Source organism: Oncorhynchus gorbuscha, linkage group LG03 (assembly GCF_021184085.1).
Source record: "Oncorhynchus gorbuscha isolate QuinsamMale2020 ecotype Even-year linkage group LG03, OgorEven_v1.0, whole genome shotgun sequence".
NCBI classification, from domain to species: Eukaryota; Metazoa; Chordata; class Actinopteri; order Salmoniformes; family Salmonidae; genus Oncorhynchus; species Oncorhynchus gorbuscha.
Genome location: NC_060175.1, coordinates 3,860,328 through 3,882,494, shown reverse-complemented (window position 1 = coordinate 3,882,494; position 22,167 = coordinate 3,860,328). Strand labels below are relative to the sequence as shown.

Below are 22,167 nucleotides of genomic sequence, written 5' to 3'. Positions count from 1 at the left end.
TGATCAGGGACACATTATTCAATTTCTGTTAGTCAAATGTCTGTGGAATTGGTTCAGTTTATGTCTCAGTTGTTGAATCTTATGTTCATACAAATATCTACACATGTTCAGTTTGCTGAAAATAAACAGTTGAAGTTTCATTTTTTGCTGAGTTTATACGAGAGTAGCTCTAAACCACCAGGAAAACACCATTATAACGCCAACTTCTATCAAACTGGTGATTGGTTGTTGGGTGACGTCCATGTTGCTGGTAGGAAAGGTCTCGACTTTAAGTTCAAACCAACCAATCACCAGACTGCTGACTCAGGTTGCCATGTCAACACCCGAAACTAGTTTCATGCCCGTGAGTACCCCACCATTACATGCAGAGCCTGTTAAGACAGTTCGAGGACAGTTTCTGTGTTATTCTGATCTGTTCCCATAGCGACGCACTGATAACATGGGTAAACACTAGATTTAAAGTGGCAGAGAGTGAAAACACAGAGAAGATGAGTAGTACGAATGTTCAAATCCACAGTTCAGAAACACCCTCAATATGAAGTGCATTCAGAAACCTTTACTATTTCTTCCATCTTTTCCATCACAGCCTCTTTCTAAAATGTATTTAAATTAACCCCCCCCCATAAAGTGAAAACAGGTATATAAATGTTTGCTAATTATTATTATTATTTTTTTACAGAATTCCTTATTTACATAAGTATTCAGACCCTTGTCTATGAGACTAAATTGAGCTCAGCTGCATCCTGTTTCCATTGATCAACGTTGAGATGTTTCTACAACTTGGGAGTCCACCTGTGGTAAATTCAATTGATTGGACATGATTTGGAAAGGCACACACCTGTCTATATCAGGTCCCACAGTTGACAGTGCATGTCAGAGGAAAAACCAAGCCATTAGGTCAAAGAAATTGTCCGTTGAGCTCCAAGACAGGATTGTGTCGAGGCACAGATCTGGGGAAGGGTAACAAAACATTTCTGCAGCATTGAAGGTCCCCAAGAACACAGTGGCCTCCATCAATCTCAAATGGAAGAAGTTTGGAACCACCAAGACTCTTCCAAGAGCTGGCCGCCCGGCCAAACTGAGCCATCGGGGAGAAGGACCTTGGACAGGGAGAAGACCAACAACCCTATGGTCACGCTGACAGAGCTCCTCTGTGTCGATGGGAGAACCTTCCTGAAGGACAACAATCTCTGCAGTACTCCACCAATCTGGCCTTTATGGTAAAGTGGCCAGACGGAAGCTACTACTTAAGTCTAGGTCCAAAAGGCTCCTAAACAGCTTCTACCCCCAAGCCAGACTGCTGTACAACTACCCCCCCAACAGGGTGTCGTGTAGATGAAAAAAAAATGATTTAAATAAATCTACAATAATCCTGTAACGTAACAAAATGTGGGACAAATCAAAGGGTACTTTCTAAATGCCCTGTATGTTCAGTCCCAAATGGCACCCTGTTCCTTATATAGTGGATGACTTTTGATCAAGGCCCATAGCACTCTTGTTAAAAACTAGTGCAGTTAAGGAAGGGAATACTGCGCCATCTGGGAATACTGCGCCATCTGGGAATGAGATTACCACACAAAGTGTGTGTTCTGGCAGCTGCCTGTATTCCCTAACATCAACTATAATTCACAGCTCGTCAAACCGAGGCATGCACAGGCAGAGCCTCCGTCATTTACCTGGTTACCCAACTCTCAGCACACACACTTTTACAATCTCGGGCTTTATCCCCTGAAGTATAGCATTAAAAGGAGGTAACAGGGTGCCATTTTAGGTGCAGGCATCTAGCTGTGGAGACAACTGCAGGAGAATTTCTCCACCTCCTGAAGTTACTGGTGTTTGAGTTAATGATTCACAAGCAAAGGAACAGCATCTCAATCACTTTCTCAGCCTACACCAGAGAGAGAATGAGTGAAAGTGAGAGCGAAAGGATATTGCTGCCACTCCAGTATAAGTCCACACCCCATTGTTAAACTTGTTCTGACAGGTTCCTGATAAGAACCATTACTCAATTTCTGCTCCATCTCCATCAATGTCGCACAGCGGACTCCACACACACCACCCACCCACACACACACTGCCTTTAGAAAGTAATTACACCTAGACTTTCCACATTGTTGCAGCCCGATTTTAAAACTGATTAAATTGAGATTGCCATCACTGGGACCACAAAGTGGAATATGTTTAGACAATAAAAAAAAAAATGTCATTAAGAATTCAACCTCTATCAAACCTAAATAAATTAACGAGTAAATGTGCTTAAATCACAAGTTGCACAGACTGTACAAAAATGTTTAGCATATTTTTTGAATGACCACCTCATCTCTGTACCCAACACGTAGATAATTGTAAAGTCACTCAGTCCAGCAGTGAATTTCAAACAGATTCAACCACAAAGACCAGGGAGGTTTTCCATTGGCTCACAAAGGTCACCTATTGGTAGATGGGTAAATAAAAGCAGACATTGAATATCCCTTTGAGCATGAAGTTAAATACACCATTCAAAGTATATCAATACACCATGTCACTAAAAACAGCGACTTTACATTTTTAAGTGTTGTGTTTGGGGCAAATCCAACACAGCACTGAGTACCACTCTGCATATTTTCAAACAGTGGTGGCTGCATCATGTTATGAGTCTGCTTGTACTTAAGGACTTGGGAGTTTATCCAGGATTAAAAATAAAACAGTGAAGCTAAGGACAGGCAAAATCCTAGAGGACAAGCTGGTTCAGTCTGCTTTCCATCAGACACTGGGAGATGAATTCACCTTCCAGCAGGACAATAACCTAAAACACAATGCAAAAATCTACACTGGAGTTGCTTACTAAGACAGTGAAAGTTCCTGAGAGGAAGTAACAGAGTTGACTTAAATCTGCTTGAAAAACATGGCAAGACCTGAAAATGGTTGTTAAGCAATAAACCAATTTGACAGAGCGTGAAGAACTTTGATAGAATAACGGACAGAATGTTGCGCAATCCAGGTGTGGATAGCTCAGACTTGCCCAGAAAGACTCACAGCAGTAATCACTGCCCCAGGTGATACGGCTGGTTTATACCTCGTCTAACGACATGACTCTAGACAATTAGAATGCCACAACTGTCTATGGCCAAAACAGCATTCACTTATACTCCAGTGGACCGCCTGTAAACTGACTATAGTTGACACAGACGGGATCAAAGTTTAAGACATTGTCAGCTATGATATCATTACTTGAACTGGCACATCAGCTAACAAGCTAGAAACAAACCAAAACATTGTTTAGGAAGTTGCTTTTTGCTCTCTGGCCCGCCAGGAAGGCAGTTTGTATCTTCAGACGCATGAAATGGTTCAAAAAAGATTGCAAGTTCACCTACCCGGCGCGCCAGGCAGTGGAAATCAGGTGCACCAACTGCCAACAGCCCATGAAGAGTAAAACAGTTACAAGGCTTTATCATTGTTTATCTACAGAAATGTTGGGGGAGCGACTAGGAACGCATTAAAGATGGACCAGTCGATCGCGTTTGACGGGTTGGTGACCACGGCGCTAGAAAGTGAAGTGAAGTTCAATCTCTTGTTTCTCTGATATTTCTGCACTGCAGTCCCGGGGAACTGTGCAGCAGTCTCGGGCTACGGCGCACAGACACAGAAAACTGCTCAGGGGTTGTGATTAATTAAACAAGGAATTTTAGTTCCAATAAATGTGCTTAAATGTATTTCATGTTTTCACTCTGTCACCTCTTTTGCAAAGCATGTCACAAATAACGTTTATTTGCCAAACAGCTTCTGTCTAATATAATGTCAAGATAAACTCAGCTCGCTGCCACCCCGGTGAGTTAGGGTGTGTTCAGAGGCTTACAGCTACTCCTCCAACAGAGTGAATGACGTAAACCCATGGTGTGCAAGGGGTGGGGGGGGGACGGGGACAAACACAAGAGTTATTTATTAACTACCAAGCCCCACCTAGCTCCCAGCACCTCCTACTCCAATAACAGAGCAGCAACTCACCTTTAAGAGGACTGAGGAGTCAGGAAGCTGGTCTAAAAAGAAGCTTTCCCAGTGTTCTTGTTTTCACTAAACCCCTAGTTACAGGCTACATACTCTGAGGGTGAGAGAGGGATGAGGTGGGGGTGAGAGAGGGAGGAGGTTGGGTGAAAAATTCCTTTAATAAACTTAATGGCTGCATGAGATCATATGATAAGAGGCCACCAAGCTCAGGGCCTCAGGTTTCCTTTTCTCTGTAACAGAGTGGTATTGTGGCCTGGTCCGAGTGGCACCAGGTTGTGAGATGCCATACCTCCATGTGGAGAGAAGGTGAGCGAGAGGGAAGTGGGAAGGTGAAGGGCACCGGGTCCACCACAATATCCATCAAGAAGAATTACTAGACTTTAAACCGTCTCTGTGGAAGACTAAGCCCTGTACGCCCACCGACCCGCAGGACAGACAGAACCATAACTAATCAGGCCTTTACTAAAACGCTGTTTTACTGGGACAGTACCAGAAGTCAAGGGAAAGTACTTGTTAAAAATAAAATGGATTTCCACAGCTTAAATGTGAATTCACAAAAGGCAGCACCGGATTGAGTCTTCGGGTGAGACCCCGTTCAGATACTGAAGCATTGCACCTGCAATTCCACCCAGCAAATGTTGTATTTCAGTATCCAAAATTCAGTATCGTTTAACTTCATAGTATTGTCATACAGGACTTGGCTGCTTTGCTCTACCAACTCCAAAAGACTTGATTCCCGACTCTTTCAATGTTCAACTCTCATTTCAGAGTGTCAAGATTAGATTCCACTAAGGAAGCAACTCCTAAGAATCAGTATTTTTTTGTTAATGAGTCATCTCGGTTGTATGGAAACAAGTTGAACACTTGCATCTTTCATCGCAAGTTAGTGAGGGGCACAGTATAGGCATGTTGACCACCAGACCGAGTCAGTGATACACTAGGACCAGCGATCAGAGGTTGAATCTCACCATGGGATACTGTATCTTGGCAATTTCTACAGACCCAAGACTTAACACACTGGCATCATTAGTTGCGCGGTGCACATCACTAAGGACCTATCATGGTCCAAACACACCAACGAGGACAACACCTCTTTCCCCTCAGGAGGCTGAAAAGACAAGGCATGGGCACCCATGACCACTGCTTGGCATCTCATCGTAAGGTTACTCTGTACCAGCACTCTTTGTACATAGAAATTAAGATAGTTGCATAATAACGAGGCTAACACTGCATTGTTGGTTAAGGGCTCGTAAGTAAACATTTCACTTTAAAGTCAACACCTGTTGTCCGGCACATGTGACAAACACAATGAGCTTAGTCTTTCTTCTCTTGCCGTCTTGGTAATCCGTATCTCACCATGTCTACCATCACTCGTCAATTCACTAGTCTAAAGTTCAACTCTGGTTTGATTTAACATTAACAACTTACCCCAGGCCTTTATAGCCCATCGCCTAGTTAGGCTATAAAACAAACAGAAAATGTGATTTTAATGCGCAGAGAGAGAGAAAAAAGTTCCAGTTACGAACCAACTTTGTTTAAACATTTCAACGGTTTAATACATTACTACTAGAGACAGTGAGTGAAGGCTGTGATGGATAGGTTATACTGAACATTGAGATTCCCCAACGGTAGCCCTGCAGTGATACAAAAACACTAAGTCCCACTGCTTGTTCCATCACGCTGTATAATTTAGTCATAGAATGGAGACAGAGCCCCTGAAGACAAAGGCATTCTTCTGAGCAGCATAAAAAGCCTCTGAGGGAAGGAAGGCAGGCGTAGGACCTGACCCAAACAGTCACTGTAGACTGCATAGTAGTGGTACCAATGACAGAGGTGGGCCCAGAGTTATGGGGACTTCCCTCCATTTGTCCTCCTGGTGGTGACCAGGTCAAACTTCAGAACCTGTAGCATGGACCTTAAAGGGTTACTTCAGGATTTTTGGCAATGCGGCCCTCGATCTACTGGCCCAGAGTCACATTAACTTGTGGATATAATGTTATGTCAGTGTCCAGTTTGAAGGAAGACGGAGATAGTTTAGCAAGCCAATGCTAACTAGTGTTAGCACAATTAATGGCAGTCTATGGGGGTATGTGCTAGTATGATAGTTAGCAATTGTGCTAGTTCATTCAAAAAGCACAGACACATTGCATTTATCAGTTAAACACTCTAGGGAAGTAAATCACCGTCGCCAAAACCCATTTTTTGGGGGGGGGTGAAACACTAAGGAATTCCAGGAGGCTTAACCTAAAACTGGTCATCCCCATTGTAAAAAGTGAAAGACTGACCATTTATGGCAGCCGGGCAAGTGGAGCTTGCTCTGTGGTTGTCCCATTCGGCAGGGGACGCAAAGCTTTAGGGAGAGAACCATTTTATCCTACTGCGTAGGCCGACATGCACTATATAGCGGAGTCTCTCCTAGCGTCGCACTCATGTGGGTGCTAACAAGCATGCTAGGTAGTGCTTACGTACCAACAGCCAATTCACTAAGGGTTGCAAAGCTAGTGAGTTTCGATTGGTCACTTGTGCCACGATAAAGTATTTGCATAATACAGCTCATTTTATTTGCGTAGCTCGGGACATCGAAAACAATCTACAGCAACAACTGTTACAAGTTGAATTCTGATATTTCATCCTTAGAACCTGGTCTTAAGAGTCCAGTTGGGGACGTCGTCACAGCAACCAGAAGAGATTTTTTAAAATACTTTTTAAAACATTTTTTTAAACAGTCTCTAGTGAAGGATCAGGGGACCAGGGGACCCCTCTCGCGGTGGCCAGGGGACCCCTCTCGCGGTGGCCAGGGGACCCCTCTCGCGGTGGCCAGGGGACCCCTCTCGCGGTGGCCAGGGGACCCCTCTCGCGGTGGCCAGGGGCGGTAAAACATGGAGCAGGATTCCATCAGCATGACCTCGCTGTTTCTAGAGACTCATAAGTTTTGTAACCGTTCACGAGAAGCAGATGAGTGTGTGCGTGTGCATGTCTGTGTGTGAGGAGTGTGGGAGGGGTAAGGAGGGGTGTGGGAGGGGTAAGGAGGCTTTCAACAGCCTTCAAAAACACACCAAGGCCTTTCCCAGGGGAGGGGTGGTGTAGAGGTTCTGCTAGGCCAGGGCAAACTTATGTAGTACAGGGCTGACAACAACCTCACCAATCTACCAACATGAGTTTATATAGTACCGACTACTGTATTAGAGCCTCCTGGAAAGGAAGGGTTTATATAGTACTGACTACTGTATTAGAGCTGGGCCTCCTGGACAGGAAGAGTTTAGAGTTCAGTCACCCTTGACCCACTCCATATAGGACCCCAACAGATGCACACTCCACTGCCCTTTCCCACGGACAAAAAGGAATTTAACATCACTAAGGAAATAACATGGTCCATCCACAGGTGTAAAGGCACAACGGCTCCTGTAATAAATTCCAGTGTAAACCTACCCGCATTAAATTCCAGTGTAAACCTACCCGCATTAAATTCCAGTGTAAACCTACCCGCATTAAATTCCAGTGTAAACCTACCCGCATTAAATTCCAGTGTAAACCTACCCGCATTAAATTCCAGTGTAAACCTACCCGCATTAAATTCCAGTGTAAACCTACCCGCATTAAATTCCAGTGTAAACCTACCCGCATTAAATTCCAGTGTAAACCTACCCGCATTAAATTCCAGTGTAAACCTACCCGCATTAAATTCCAGTGTAAACCTACCCGCATTAAATTCCAGTGTAAACCTACCCGCATTAAATTCCAGTGTAAACCTATCCCGCATTAAATTCCAGTGTAAACCTATCCCGCATTAAATTCCAGTGTAAACCTATCCCGCATTAAATTCCAGTGTAAACCTATCCTCGCATTAAATTCCAGTGTAAACCTATCCATGTTACATTGATCTGGGTAAATGGAATATGAATTTTACATTTACATTTAAGTCATTTAGCAGACGCTCTTATCCAGAGCGACTTACAAATTGGCAGTCATCTAATACACAGCAATAAAAAGGCCAAGCTCAAACAATAAAAATTGCATCTTAAAAACAACCGCCACTGACATCTACATAATTTACACCGAAGCGATGCACATGGAAGTTCTTTAAGTATTCATTCCTTGTCATTGTCCTTCTATTTGTCGTTCTGCCCCTGAACAGGCAATTAACTCCCTGTTCCTAGGCTGTCATTGAAAAGGAGAATTTATTCTTGCCTCGTTAAATAAAAAGAGGTAAAATAAAAAAGAAATATTTCACTGTATTGTTGGGAAGGACTTGTCAGAAAGCATGTCATTTTGTTAATCTCCACCTGTTCTGTGCGAAGCATGTCGCAATTTCTGTGTGTGTGAGCGCATTGATTTTTAAAGATTGAGAAAGTCAACATGCATCACGGGAGATGAGTCATAAAGCAGGTAAGTTGTATTCATTTGGGAGCAACATAGGAAAACGTTTCAAAATACACAATGGATAGTGACAATTAATCGGCTTCCATTTTGTCCCTAATGAACCAGAGACAGAAACTAGTGCTGCAGAAGGCTGGGGGTCGGTTCTCAGGTCAACATTCATTTAGGATTCAAGTTAAGTAGTGAGCTGGTCTGCCATTGCTTCCTCCTCTTCAAAAATGAATCAATATTAATAGTCTGACTCACATCCTGGTCCTGCAGAACTACAGATAGACTCGACCAGTCACCACTTCTGACAGATGTGTGTGTAAATACAATGTAACGCATTAATGTTGGGCTTATTTGTGTATGTGTACGAGCAAGACGAGAACTCCAAAGCTTTAGCAACGTCTAATCCTAGCTTACCACTGGAATGAAACCTGTAGGTAAATCCCAAGCTGTTACGTGGGTAATTACCACCACTTCTTGGTGGTAAACAAAGTTTACATGTAGTGGGAGCGCCGGAGAGGTCTTGCTAGCTATTAGCATCAGTACTCGCTTGGTAGCACACAGCAAGACAGCTAGTCTAGCTAAAATGAGTTATATTAGCAGTGGCCTTATCTACTGAGCAAATAATGGAGGTTAACTAGCACATCCGTGGAACAACCAGCCGTACGATAGCCATCTAGCTAGCGATCCTTTTACTAGACTGAAGAAAGCTAGCTTGCTAGCTAACGTTAGCATTCACCGGAAACAAAATTAGCACTGCAAAGACAAATACATTGTCCACTTTTTATTTGATTTTAAACAATAAATATTTGAACTTTAAAATAAAAAATAATAATTTAAAATCGCTGCCAACCACTCCAGCACTCGGCCTGGATCTTTTGGCGGTCTATAAAACGAGATAACAGCATTCCCCCTTGTTGTGGCAGCCGACAGAGCATATAGAGTACATTATGTAGCCTGACAGATGGGTTCTGTTTGTCGTAATGGTTCTCAAAATTGCTTTTTTTTTTTTTTTTTTTGAAGCGGTCATCTATTACGTCAGCTGCAGGTTATGAATAGCTACATTTTTACTTAAACCTTTCATTTTAAAAATCAGGTACTCGGACATCACTTAATAATCACGTTGGAGCTTGTGCTGCTTCACTCATGGTTTTCAGATCAAAAGCCAATAACAAACTATTAGGTAACCAGAGTTTCAGCTTTGAAGTCTTCATCATGTTGCCAGGTAACCATCCATCAACCACATGTTTCCTGGAGACCAAAGAGGAGTGATCTCAGGTCACACACACACCCTATAATAGGCGTTTCCATGGTGATGCATGTTATGTTTGACGTTCTAAACTAGTAAATGGGCTGGGTAAATACATTGTGTTCATACAGGGCTTTAAAAGATAAGGACCTAGTTGATATAAACACACGCTGTTCTTTCTCCTTGGCAGCTGAAACGCCACAGGTGTGAACCAACTTCGCCTTCCTGCATGTGTGTGTGTGTGTGTGCGCATCAAGCTAGTCTACCTGCTGGTTTGGATTACTGATCAGACACCTGAAGAACCCCTGATTACACACAAGACCAAGCATGTTTCTGACGTTGTTAAAGCAACGTGGATTTTATCCATTACGAAGGCACGAGAAAGACCCAGAAAACCTCCAGGTGTTTCACCATAGTGAAGGCGAAAGCCAAAACATAGCCAAAACACAAGGAATAGCATGACTGAAAAGACCATGGCGATTGAAGAATCAAATCACTTCTGGGAAAATGAGAACACACTAAACATGAAGAGTGATCTAGCCAAAACAGGTCGCTGGATGAAACACTTCTCAGCTCTATAAAACTAAGAAACAAGAGTAAAAACCCTCACACGATCATTTACAACTAAGCTGCTAAAGACAAAACAAACCCGCCAACCCAAAATAGACTGTGGTGTGGACGGTATCCCAAACAAAATACACCGACCACAAATCCTTAGCACTATCCTCAGCGCAGGCATCTTCAACAATATTTATCCCCAACAAGGACCGTGGAATCTGCGTTAGCAGCAACCACAGGAACTGCCTCTGCAGCATTAAAAAAACGCCAACATTCTCAGTGAAAACAATGTCCTGAGCAAATGTCTGTGCCAATATACTAGAACTCCAAAGCTTTAGCAACGTCTAATCCTAGTTTACCACTGGAATGAAACCTGTAGGTAAATCCCAAGCTGTTACGTGGGTAATTACCACCACTTCTTGGTGGTAAACAAAGTTTACATGTAGTGGGAGCGCCGGAGGGGTCTTTAGTCTGACACACAAAGTGTCTAGCACTACCACGTAGTCATCACAACCTAATTGATAGACAACCAACAAAATCCTCACATGCTTTGTTGATTCCAAAGAGGTGTTGGACTCAACTTGGCACAAGGGCCTGCTATACATGGCCTGAAATATTAGAAACGCTGTACATAAACTAACATGTAGTTAAAATGGATAATAGACATCTTTCCTCAGTCATGGGATGTAGCTTGAGCCCCACCCCCCGCCCTTTGCCTTCAGAACGGCCTCAAGTCATCAGGGCGTGGACTCTACAAGGTATTGACAGCGTTCCACAGGGATGCTGGTCCATGTTAACTCCAGTGCTTCCCACAGTTGTGTCAAGTTGGTTGGATGTCCTTTAGGTGGTGGACCATTATTGATACACAGCGTTGCAGTTCTTGAAACAAACTGGTGCATCTGGCACCTACTACCATATCGGTTCAAAGGCACTTGATCCCACAGGGCCCTCACCGATAGAGAGATGAACCTAGAGAAGAGTCCCCTCACCGACAGAGAGGAACCTAGAGAAGAGTCCCCTCACCGACAGAGAGGAACCTAGAGAAGAGTCCCCTCAGCCATCTGGTTCTGAGACTGTGTTCACACAAACAGACCCCTCACCGACAGAGATGAACCTAGAGAAGAGTCCCCTCACCGACAGAGATGAACCTAGAGAAGAGTCCCCTCACCGACAGAGATGAACCTAGAGAAGAGTCCCCTCACCGACAGAGAGGAACCTAGAGAAGAGTCCCCTCACCGACAGAGAGGAACCTAGAGAAGAGTCCCCTCACCGACAGAGAGGAACCTAGAGAAGAGTCCCCTCAGCCATCTGGTTCTGAGACTGTGTTCACACAAACAGGGCCCTCACCGACAGAGATGAACCTAGAGAAGAGTCCCCTCACCGACAGAGATGAACCTAGAGAAGAGTCCCCTCACCGACAGAGATGAACCTAGAGAAGAGTCCCCTCACCGACTGAGAGGAACCTAGAGAAGACTCCCCTCAGCCATCTGGTTCTGAGACTGTTCAAACAGACCCCTCACCTAGAGTGAGATGAGACTGTTCACAAACCGATCCCCAGGACAACGTAAGTATTTATAAAGTCCTTCATACATCAGTTGAGAAAGTGCTTATACAGAAACCCATCCTGAAACCAAACAGCAAGCAATACAGATATAGAAACCCAGTGGCTAGGAAATACTCCCCAGAAAGAAACCTAGAGAGAAACCAGGCTCTGAGGGCTGTGCCGGGTGGCGGTTATAAGAGTACATGGCAATTATGGCCAGATCGTTCTTCAAGATATTCACATGTTGAATAAGCAGCAGCATGAAATAATCAGTGGATGTAGAGGGTGCAACAGGTCACGGCAGGACCAACGTGCTGTAACGTTAAAAACACCCAAAAACCCATTTATTTATCATGTCTTGAATGACAAGTTATATTTTGCAATCGCTCTAAATAATTTAGATCTCCGAAAAGAGACAGGCTCTCATCCATCTTGCATTACAAACAATACACTTGTCCATTCAGTAGTGCGGCAAGACTCCGTGAAGACGCATGGTGAAATGAGGTAAGTCCCGATGTACTGGGCATAATGCCGCGTTCAAAACATCTGGGAACTCGGAAAACGAGGGGGGGGGGAGAACATCTTTTGAACAGCCATCCATCTCGGAATTCCGACCTGAAGTCATGGCTTGGTAATTTCCGAGTCTCCAGTTGTCTTGAAAGTGCCATAATTACAGGCGACGTTCCGTACACGGTCGCAAGGCCCTGCAACGTTCAGTGACGACGGCACCGTCAGTCAATGGGACCGTGCTCCCGTCCATGCAGGACATCCGACTGGTTAACACTTCAACTAGACTGATTCTCCTCTGCACAATGTACAACACCTACCCACCTAATCCCCTCTTCCCAAAACACGGAAATGTTGGCCTTTAAATGGTTCCTTCCATTGTACTTGTTCATTATATTCTGAGCCATTAACTTTATCACATCATTTCTTGTTACATTGTTGAGAAGGAACCTGCAAGTGAGCATTTCGTTGGACGGTGTATACATGTGTATCCCGTACATACGACTGATAAAACTTATCTAGCCCATTCTATTAGGATCAGCGGAATATATTTGATACAAATTGAGACAAAATGTCAATACAGAAGTAAGTGACTAGGATATCATTCCAAACAAAAATAACTTCTATTGTCATCAGGTAGACGGGACCACGTGACATTAATTAAAACGGGATCTTACCTATGGAAACGAGTCGGATATTCTCCCGGTCCAAGAACTCCAGCGCCACGGACACGTTCTCGAGTTTCATCTGGCGGAAAGTAGGTCTAGCATGATACTTTCGGTACATCTTCTTCTGGCTCAGTACCTCCAGCAGGGCGATAAGTCGCAGCCCGTCGCTCAGGTCCAACTGTAGGTCGGCTATCCTCTTGTTCACACACTTTAAGTGCTCGTTGCACCAGCGCGTAAAAGTGTTTTGTTGGATTTTCTTCCATGGCGCGTCGTCTGCCAAGTCTTTCTCTGTAACCGGCATCTCGTTAACGGGTTTTTACCCCCGGTTTCTTCCTTAGATAGTTTGGAGTTGTAGTCTCGTGTTCCTGTCGCTGGCTCCGCTGCGTTTGAACTGTTCAGTGTCCTGCGGTCCAGAGTCTTCCACCGCTCTGTGGCCTTACGCATGCGCACTGCACTTTATCCCTGGAACGGCTTCAACTTCCGATGACGACACGTTCACTGTTTGGCTCCTCTTTCGGTCCTGCCCTAATTTATTACCTGTCATGTCACAGGTATAATCAACTGTCATACTTTTCAGGTGTGTAGGCTACTCCTTGTAGATGAACGAATAAGATCTTGAAAACCTCTTTGAACACATCGTTCTCTTCCTCTTCTTGATGCACTAAATTCCACAGATTCAATTTGGGTGGAATTGAAACATTTTGAGGTTCTGTATCTGATAAGGTGTTCATTTATCAGATTTATTACCCAATTAGTTCCACTGACATGATATCTAAACAAATCATCATTTTAAGGTGTTACTTTTGGACATAACCATTATGAATGGCCTCATGGATTTAAAGGGAGGTATAATATGTATATTTCATATGAACCCTTTATTGAAACAGGGAGTCACATTGAGATTAACAACATATTTTACAAGAGAGCAGTGAAAACACAATAACAAAACAAAATACACATATTTAATAAAAGCAATCACATTCAACTACATAGCGGTCCTCAGTCAATGACATTGACTGCACAGGACCACACCTTATCGTACAAGTCCTGACCTCACATCAACCAACCCCCCCCCCCCCCCCCCCCCCGTCCTCTGAGTGTAGATGTGTCCATGGCAACCACAGTTTTGATTATTTTAGATTCTGTGGTGTTTCCGGTGTAACGGATCAATGCGTGATCTCTGGTGATTCACAGGGTGGTTCTACACACACACACACACACACACACACACACACACACACACACACACACACACACACACACACACACACACACACACACACACACACACACACACACACACACACACACACACACACACACACACACACACACACACACACACACACACACACACAGAGGGTGGTTCTACACACACACACACACACACACACACAGAGGGTGGTTCTACACACACACACACACACACACACACACACACGGTGGTTCACACACACACACACACACACACACACACACACACACACACACACACACACACACACACACACACACACACACACACACACACACACACACACACACACACACAGGGTGGTTCTACATTGCATCACAACTTCTTGCAGAGACACATTGCCACGCCTGCAGCCTAGCGAGTGACAGCTGTTGAGTTCAACTCTGTTTCACGAACCTTACATTTATGTTGCGATGCCAAGGCTTTATGACAGATTTATGTTGATCGTTGAAGAGTTTATAGAGATAAAGACATGTTTCATGCCCCAGGCTTTACTTTACCAATCAAAGCTTCTTGTGTGTGTGTGTGTGTGTGTGTGTGTGTGTGTGTGTGTGTGTGTGTGTGTGTGTGTGTGTGTATAGAACCACCCTCTGTGTGTGTGTGTGTGTGTGTGTGTGTGTGTGTGTGTGTGTGTGTGTGTGTGTGTGTGTGTGTGTGTGTGTGTGTGTGTGTGTGTGTGTGTGTGTATAGAACCACCCTCTGTGTGTGTGTGTGTGTGTATAGAACCACCCTCTGTGTGTGTGTGTGTGTGTGTGTGTGTGTGTGTGTGTGTGTGTGTGTGTGTGTGTGTGTGTGTGTGTGTGTGTGTGTGTGTGTGTGTGTGTGTGTAGAACCACCCTCTGTGTGTGTGTGTGTGTGTGTGTGTGTGTGTGTGTGTGTGTGTGTGTGTGTGTGTGTGTGTGTGTGTGTGTGTGTGTGTGTGTGTGTGTGTGTGTGTGTGTGTGTGTGTGTGTGTGGAACCACCCTCTGTGTGTGTGTGTGTGTGTGACACCACCAATTCTTCCCAACAGACATTCCTGGTGTGTGAGTGTGTCTCAATGGCCATTTCCTGTCCCTGTATACTTGTCATTGTTCTCAGTCCAGTGACGTATAGTTTGGCTCCCTGAGATGTAAAGAGAACCTGCCAGAATGATGTGGTCACTATGACCCAAACCTGTTGTTCTCTGGGTCACCTCTACATGATGTGGTCACTATGACCCAAACCTGTTGATCTCTGGGTCACCTCTACATGATGTGGTCACTATGACCCAAACCCGTTGTTCTCTGGGTCACCTCTACATGATGTGGTCACTATGACCCAAACCCGTTGTTCTCTGGGTCACCTCTACTATGACCCAAACCTGTTGTTCTCTGGGTCACCTCTACATGATGTGGTCACTATGACCCAAACCCGTTGTTCTCTGACCCAAACCCGTTGTTCTCTGGGTCACCTCTCATGATGTGGTCACATGATGTGGTCACTATGACCCAAACCTGTTGTTCTCTGGGTCACCTCTACATGATGTGGTCACTATGACCCAAACCTGTTGTTCTCTGGGTCACCTCTACATGATGTGGTCACTATGACCCAAACCCCTTGTTCTCTGGGTCACCTCTACATGATGTGGTCACTATGACCCGTTGTTCCCAAACCCTATGACCCAAACCCGTTGTTCTCTGGGTCACCTCTACATGATGTGGTCACTATGACCCAAACCCGTTGTTCTCTGGGTCACCTCTACTATGACCCAAACCTGTTGTTCTCTGGGTCACCTCTACATGATGTGGTCACTATGACCCAAACCCGTTGTTCTCTGGGTCACCTCTACATGATGTGGTCACTATGACCCAAACCCGTTGTTCTCTGGGTCACCTCTACATGATGTGGTCACTATGACCCAAACCCGTTGTTCTCTGGGTCACCTCTACATGATGTGGTCACTATGACCCAAACCCGTTGTTCTCTGGGTCACTTCTACATGATGTGGTCACTATGACCCAAACCCGTTGTTCTCTGGGTCACCTCTACATGATGTGGTCACTATGACCCAAACCCGTTGTTCTCTGGTCACTATGTCCGTTGTTCTCTGGGTCACCTCAACATGATGTGGTCACTATGACCCAAACCCGTTGTTCTCTGGGTCACCTCTACATGATGTGGTCACTATGACCCAAACCTGTTGTTCTCTGGGTCACCTCTACATGATGTGGTCACTATGACCCAAACCCGTTGTTCTCTGGGTCACCTTTACATGGCTGACCCCCTATCTGTCTGAATGTCTGTCTGTCTGTCTCCCCCTCAGTCTGTCTGTCTGTCTCCCCCTCAGTCTGTCTGTCCCTCTCCCTCCCCCTCAGTCTGTCAGTCCGTCTCCCTCCCCCTCAGTCTGTCAGTCTGTCTCCCTCCCCCTCAGTCTGTCAGTCCCCCTCCCCCAGTCAGTCTGTCAGTCCGTCTCCCTCCCCCTCAGTCTGTCAGTCCGTCTCCCTCCCCCTCAGTCTGTCAGTCTGTCTCCCTCCTCCTCAGTCTGTCTGTCTCCCTCCCCCTCAGTCTGTCTGTCCGTCTCACTCCCCCTCAGTCTGTCAGTCCGTCTCCCTCCCCTCAGTCTGTCAGTCCGTCTCCCTCCCCCTCAGTCTGTCAGTCCGTCTCCCTCCCCCTCAGTCTGTCAGTCCGTCTCCCTCCTCCTCAGTCTGCTTGTCTGTCTCCCTCCCCCTCAGTCTGTCAGTCTGTCTCCCTCCCCCTCAGTCTGTCTTGTCTGTCTCCCCCCCTCAGTCTGTCTATCTGTCTCCCTCCCCCTCAGTCTGTCTGTCTCACTCCCCCTCAGTCTGTCAGTCCGTCTCCCTCCCCTCAGTCTGTCTGTCTCCTCCCCCTCAGTCTGTCAGTCCGTCTCCCTCCCCCTCAGTCTGTCAGTCTGTCTCCCTCCCCCCTCAGTCTGTCTGTCTCACTCCCCCTCAGTCTGTCAGTCCGTCTCCCTCCCCCTCAGTCTGTCTGTCTCACTCCCCCTCAGTCTGTCAGTCCGTCTCCCTCCCCTCAGTCTGTCAGTCCTTCTCCTCCCCTCAGTCTGTCAGTTTGTCTGTCTGTCTCCCCCTCAGTCTGTCTGTCTGTCTCCCTCCCCCTCAGTCTGTCTATCTGTCTCACTCCCCCTCAGTCTGTCTATTTGTCCATCTCCCTCCCCTCAGTCTGTCTGTCTGTCTCCCTCCATCTCAGTCTGTCTATCTGTCTCACTCCCCCTCAGTCTGTCTATTTGTCCATCTCCCTCCCCCTCAGTCTGTCTGTCTGTCTCCCTCTTTTCTTTGTGTCTCTCTTTCTCCCTGTGTCTCTTTCTCCCTGTGTCTCTTTCTCCCTGTGTCTCTTTCTCCCCCTGTCTGTCTGTCTTTCTCTCCCTGTGTCTCTGTTCTCCCTGTGTCTCTTTCTCCCTCAGTCTGTCAGTCTGTTCTCCCTGTCTGTCTCTTTCTCCCTGTGTCTCTTTCTTCCTGTGTCTCTTTCTTCCTGTGTCTCTTTCTTCCTGTGTCTCTTTCTTCCTGTCTGTTTCTTTCTTCCTGTGTCTCTTTCTCCCTGTGTCTCTTTCTCCCTGTGTCTCTTTCTCCCTGTGTCTCTTTCTCCCTGTGTCTCTTTCTCTCTGTGTCTCTTTCTTCCTGTGTCTCTTTCTCCCTGTGTCTCTTTCTCCCTGTGTCTCTTTCTCCCTGTGTCTCTTTCTCCCTGTGTCTCTTCCTGTGTCTCTTTCTCCCTGTGTCTCTTTCTCCCTGTGTCTCTTTCTTCCTGTGTCTCTTTCTCCCTGTGTCTCTTTCTCCCTGTGTCTCTTTCTCCCTGTGTCTCTTTCTTCCTGTGTCTCTTTCTCCCTGTGTCTCTTCCTGTGTCTCTTTCTCCCTGTGTCTCTTCCTGTGTCTCTTTCTCCCTGTGTCTCTTTCTTCCTGTGTCTCTTTCTCCCTGTGTCTCTTTCTCCCTGTGTCTCTTTCTTTGTTTCTTTCTCCCTGTGTCTCTTTCTTCCTGTGTCTCTTCCTGTGTCTCTTTCTCCCTGTGTCTCTTTCTTCCTGTGTCTCTTTCTTCCTGTGTCTCTTTCTCCCTGTGTCTCTTTCTTTGTTTCTTTCTCCCTGTGTCTCTTTCTTCCTGTGTCTCTTTCTTCCTGTGTCTCTTTCTCCCTGTGTCTCTTTCTTTGTTTCTTTCTCCCTGTGTCTCTTTCTTCCTGTGTCTCTTTCTTCCTGTGTCTCTTCCTGTGTCTCTTTCTTCCTGTGTCTTTCTTCCTGTGTCTCTTTCTTCCTGTGTCTCTTTCTTCCTGTGTCTCTTTCTTCCTGTGTCTCTTTCTCCCTGTGTCTCTTTCTTTGTTTCTTTCTCCCTGTGTCTCTTTCTTCCTGTGTCTCTTCCTGTGTCTCTTTCTTCCTGTGTCTCTTCCCTGTGTCTCTTTCTTTGTTTCTTTCTCCCTGTGTCTCTTTCTTCCTGTGTCTCTTTCTTCCTGTGTCTCTTCCTGTGTCTCTTTCTCCCTGTGTCTCTTTCTCCCTGTGTCTCTGTCTTCCTGTGTCTCTTTCTCCCTGTGTCTCTTTCTTCCTGTCTCTCTTTCTGTCTCTGTCCCTCTTGTCTTTCTGTCTTTCTCCATGTCTCAATGAACATGGCCATTTGTGCCCACATCAAAGACAATTCAGTGCATGACGCCTCTGTTCTGTGTCCCTCCAGGAGATTAGTCCCTCTCTCTCGTTTTCTCTCCGTCCGTCTAGACTCATCCTTCCCTGACTCACTCACCACAAGATAACAACGTCACTGTCTGTCTCACCTCAGGGCCTGATGACAAACTGACTGTCCTATCATTTAACAGTAATCACACATCATCAGCTCATCCACCTGCTTAGCTAAACCAGAGTAGACAGAGTGACTGCATGGCTAGTCTGGGTTTACTCTGCTTCTCTTCCTGCTGCGTTCTGTAGTCCTGAGAGCAGCTTGAGCTATTCATTAAAGGAATGTCTGTGTCTGAAATGGCACCCTTGTGCCATAGTCTGAAGTAGTGCCCTATATAGGGAAAAGGGTGCCATTTCAGATTCACATTCCTGCATAGGCTGTGAACATCCCCTTAGATCTGCCAGTGGTGTCGTGTAACTTAAAGCTGGCTGACGGAAATCAGGATCACTGAGAGCTGGCTGAGGGAATCGGGATCACTGAGAGCTGGCTGAGGGAATCAGGATCACTGAGAGCTGGCTGAGGGAATCAGGATCACTGAGAGCTGGCTGAGGGAATCAGGATCACTGAGAGCTGGCTGAGGGAATCAGGATCACAGAGAGCTGGCTGAGGGAATCGGGATCACTGAGAGCTGGCTGAGGGAATCAGGATCACAGAGAGCTGGCTGAGGGAATCGGGATCACTGAGAGCTGGCTGAGGGAATCAGGATCACTGAGAGCTGGCTGAGGGAATCAGGATCACAGAGAGCTGGCTGAGGGAATCAGGATCACTGAGAGCTGGCTGAGGGAATCGAGATCACAGAGAGCTGGCTGAGGGAATCAGGATCACTGAGAGCTGGCTGAGGGAATCAGGATCACAGAGAGCTGGCTGAGGGAATCAGGATCACTGAGAGCTGGCTGAGGGAATCAGGATCACTGAGAGCTGCCTGAGGGAATCAGGATCACAGAGAGCTGGCTGAGGGAATCAGGATCACAGAGAGCTGGCTGAGGGAATCAGGATCACTGAGAGCTGGCTGAGGGAATCGGGATCACTGAGAGCTGGCTGAGGGAATCAGGATCACTGAGAGCTGGCTGAGGGAATCAGGATCACAGAGAGCTGGCTGAGGGAATCAGGATCACTGAGAGCTGGCTGAGGGAATCAGGATCACTGAGAGCTGGCTGAGGGAATCAGGATCACAGAGAGCTGGCTGAGGGAATCAGGATCACAGAGAGCTGGCTGAGGGAATCAGGATCACAGAGAGCTGGCTGAGGGAATCAGGATCACTGAGAGCTGGCTGAGGGAATCGGGATCACAGAGAGCTGGCTGAGGGAATCAGGATCACTGAGAGCTGGCTGAGGGAATCAGGATCACTGAGAGCTGGCTGAGGGAATCAGGATCACTGTGTTCCACAACAGCTGCTGTGTTAAAACTGTAGTTGATGATTGTTAAGCATTTTCACTGAACACGTACACATACTTTGCAGATGTTATTGCAGGCGCAGCGAAATGCTTATGTTTATAGCTTTAGTAATATCTAACAATACATACAAATCCCCAAAAAATGTATTAAGAAAAAACATCTAGAAATATCAGAACAAGCAATCTCAGAAATGCAGAATATATACAGTACCAGTCAACAGTCTGGATACACCTACACATCAACACTATGAAATAACACATATGGAATCATGTAGTAACCAAAAAAGTGTTTAAAACATGTCTTATGTTTGAGATTCCTCCAAGTAGCCACTCTTTGTGCAAAGCTGTCATCAAGGCACTCTCTCAACCAGCTTCATGGGGTAGTCACCTGGAATGCATTGCAATTAACAGGTGTGACTTGTTAAAAGTTAATTTGTGGAATTTCTTTCCTTCTTAATGCGTTTGAGCCAATCAGTTGTGTTGTGACAAGGTAGGTGTGGTATACAGAAGATGGCCCTATTTGGTAAAATACAAAGTCCACATTATGGCAAGAACAGCACAAATAAGCAAAGAGAAACGACAGTCCATCATTACTTTAAGACATGAAGGTCAGTCAATGCAGAACATTTCAAGGACTTTGAATGTTTCTTCAGAGTTACCTCTGCTGCAGAGGATAAGTTCAAAAACCATCAGGCTGCTGCAGAGGATGATGAAACTGGCTCTGCTGCATCAGATGACCTGGCCTCCCCAATCACTGTCTGTGTTTTATTTGACCTCAGCATGGCTGCCACAATTGAGATGGTTTGGGATCATTTGTTTTTCAACAGGACAATGACCCAACAGACCTCCAGGTGAATTTGACCAAGAAAAGCAAACAAGTGCTCAGCATATGTGGGAACTCCTTCAAGACTGTTGGAAAAGCATTCCAGGTGAAGCTGGTTGAGAGAATGCCAAGAGTGTCAAAGGAAAATGGTGGCTACTTTGAAGAATCTCAAATCTCATATTTTGATTTGTTTAACACTTTTTTTGGTTACTACGTGATTCTGATTCAGAGGGGTTGGGTTAAATGCGGAAGACACATTTCATTTGAATGCATTCAGTTGTACAACAGACTAGGTCTCCCCCTTTCTATGTGTGTTATTTCATAGTTTTGCTGTCTTCACCATAATTCCATAATGTAGAAAATAGTAAAAATAAAGAGAAACCCTTGAATGAGTAGGCATGTCCAAACTTTTGACTGCTACGATATATATACAGTGAACACCATAATTCATCGGGCAGTTAACATTTTTTTGTTATTTTGGTTCTGTACTCTAGCACTTTGAGTTTGCAAGGATACAATGACAATGAAGTGCAGACTGTCAGCTTTCATTTGAGGGTATTTTCATACATATCGGATGAACCGTTTAGAAATGAACCGTTTAGAAATGAACCGTTTAGAAATGAACCGTTTAGAAATGAACCGTTTAGAAATGAACCGTTTAGAAATGAACCGTTTAGAAATGAACCGTTTAGAAATGAACCATTTAGAAATGAACCGTTTAGAAATGAACCGTTTAGAAATGAACCGTTTAGAAATGAACCGTTTAGAAATGAACCGTTTAAAAATGAACCGTTTAGTTTAAAAATGAACCGTTTAGAAATGAACCGTTTAGAAATGAACCGTTTAGAAAGCTTTTGTACATCATCTAATTGCATATGCTTCCTCTAAGAAAAAAGCAATGGAAGCACACAGGCTAGATCTTGAGAGGGAGCTGGAATGCTGTGAAAAAATACATAAACAATCCCTAGACAGCACCTCCTGGAGTCATCTTAAAGCAGCCAAAGCCAAAATGAATTTGGACTACACTCGGGAGATAAAAAAAAAAAAGTTTTCTTTACTAAACAGAAATACCATGAGTATAGCAATAGGCGCAGTAGATTGCTTGCTTACCAATTAAAAAAGGAGCAGTCAGAGCGTACAATCATGGCTATCCGAACAGCAGAGGACGAGGTCACATAT

At 45.3% G+C, this 22,167-nt stretch overlaps 1 protein-coding gene across 1 annotated transcript in view; it reads right to left on the bottom strand.

Moving 5' to 3' along the window:
- Nucleotides 1-13,323, bottom strand: part of LOC124024486 (filamin-B) — a 115,942-nt gene extending 102,619 nt beyond the window's left edge. Inside the window, 1 exon segment of the mRNA XM_046338393.1 lies at nt 12,884-13,323. Coding sequence (XP_046194349.1) covers nt 12,884-13,175 — 292 coding nt within the window. The 5' untranslated portion in view covers nt 13,176-13,323.
- Nucleotides 13,324-22,167: the final 8,844 nt, after the last annotated feature.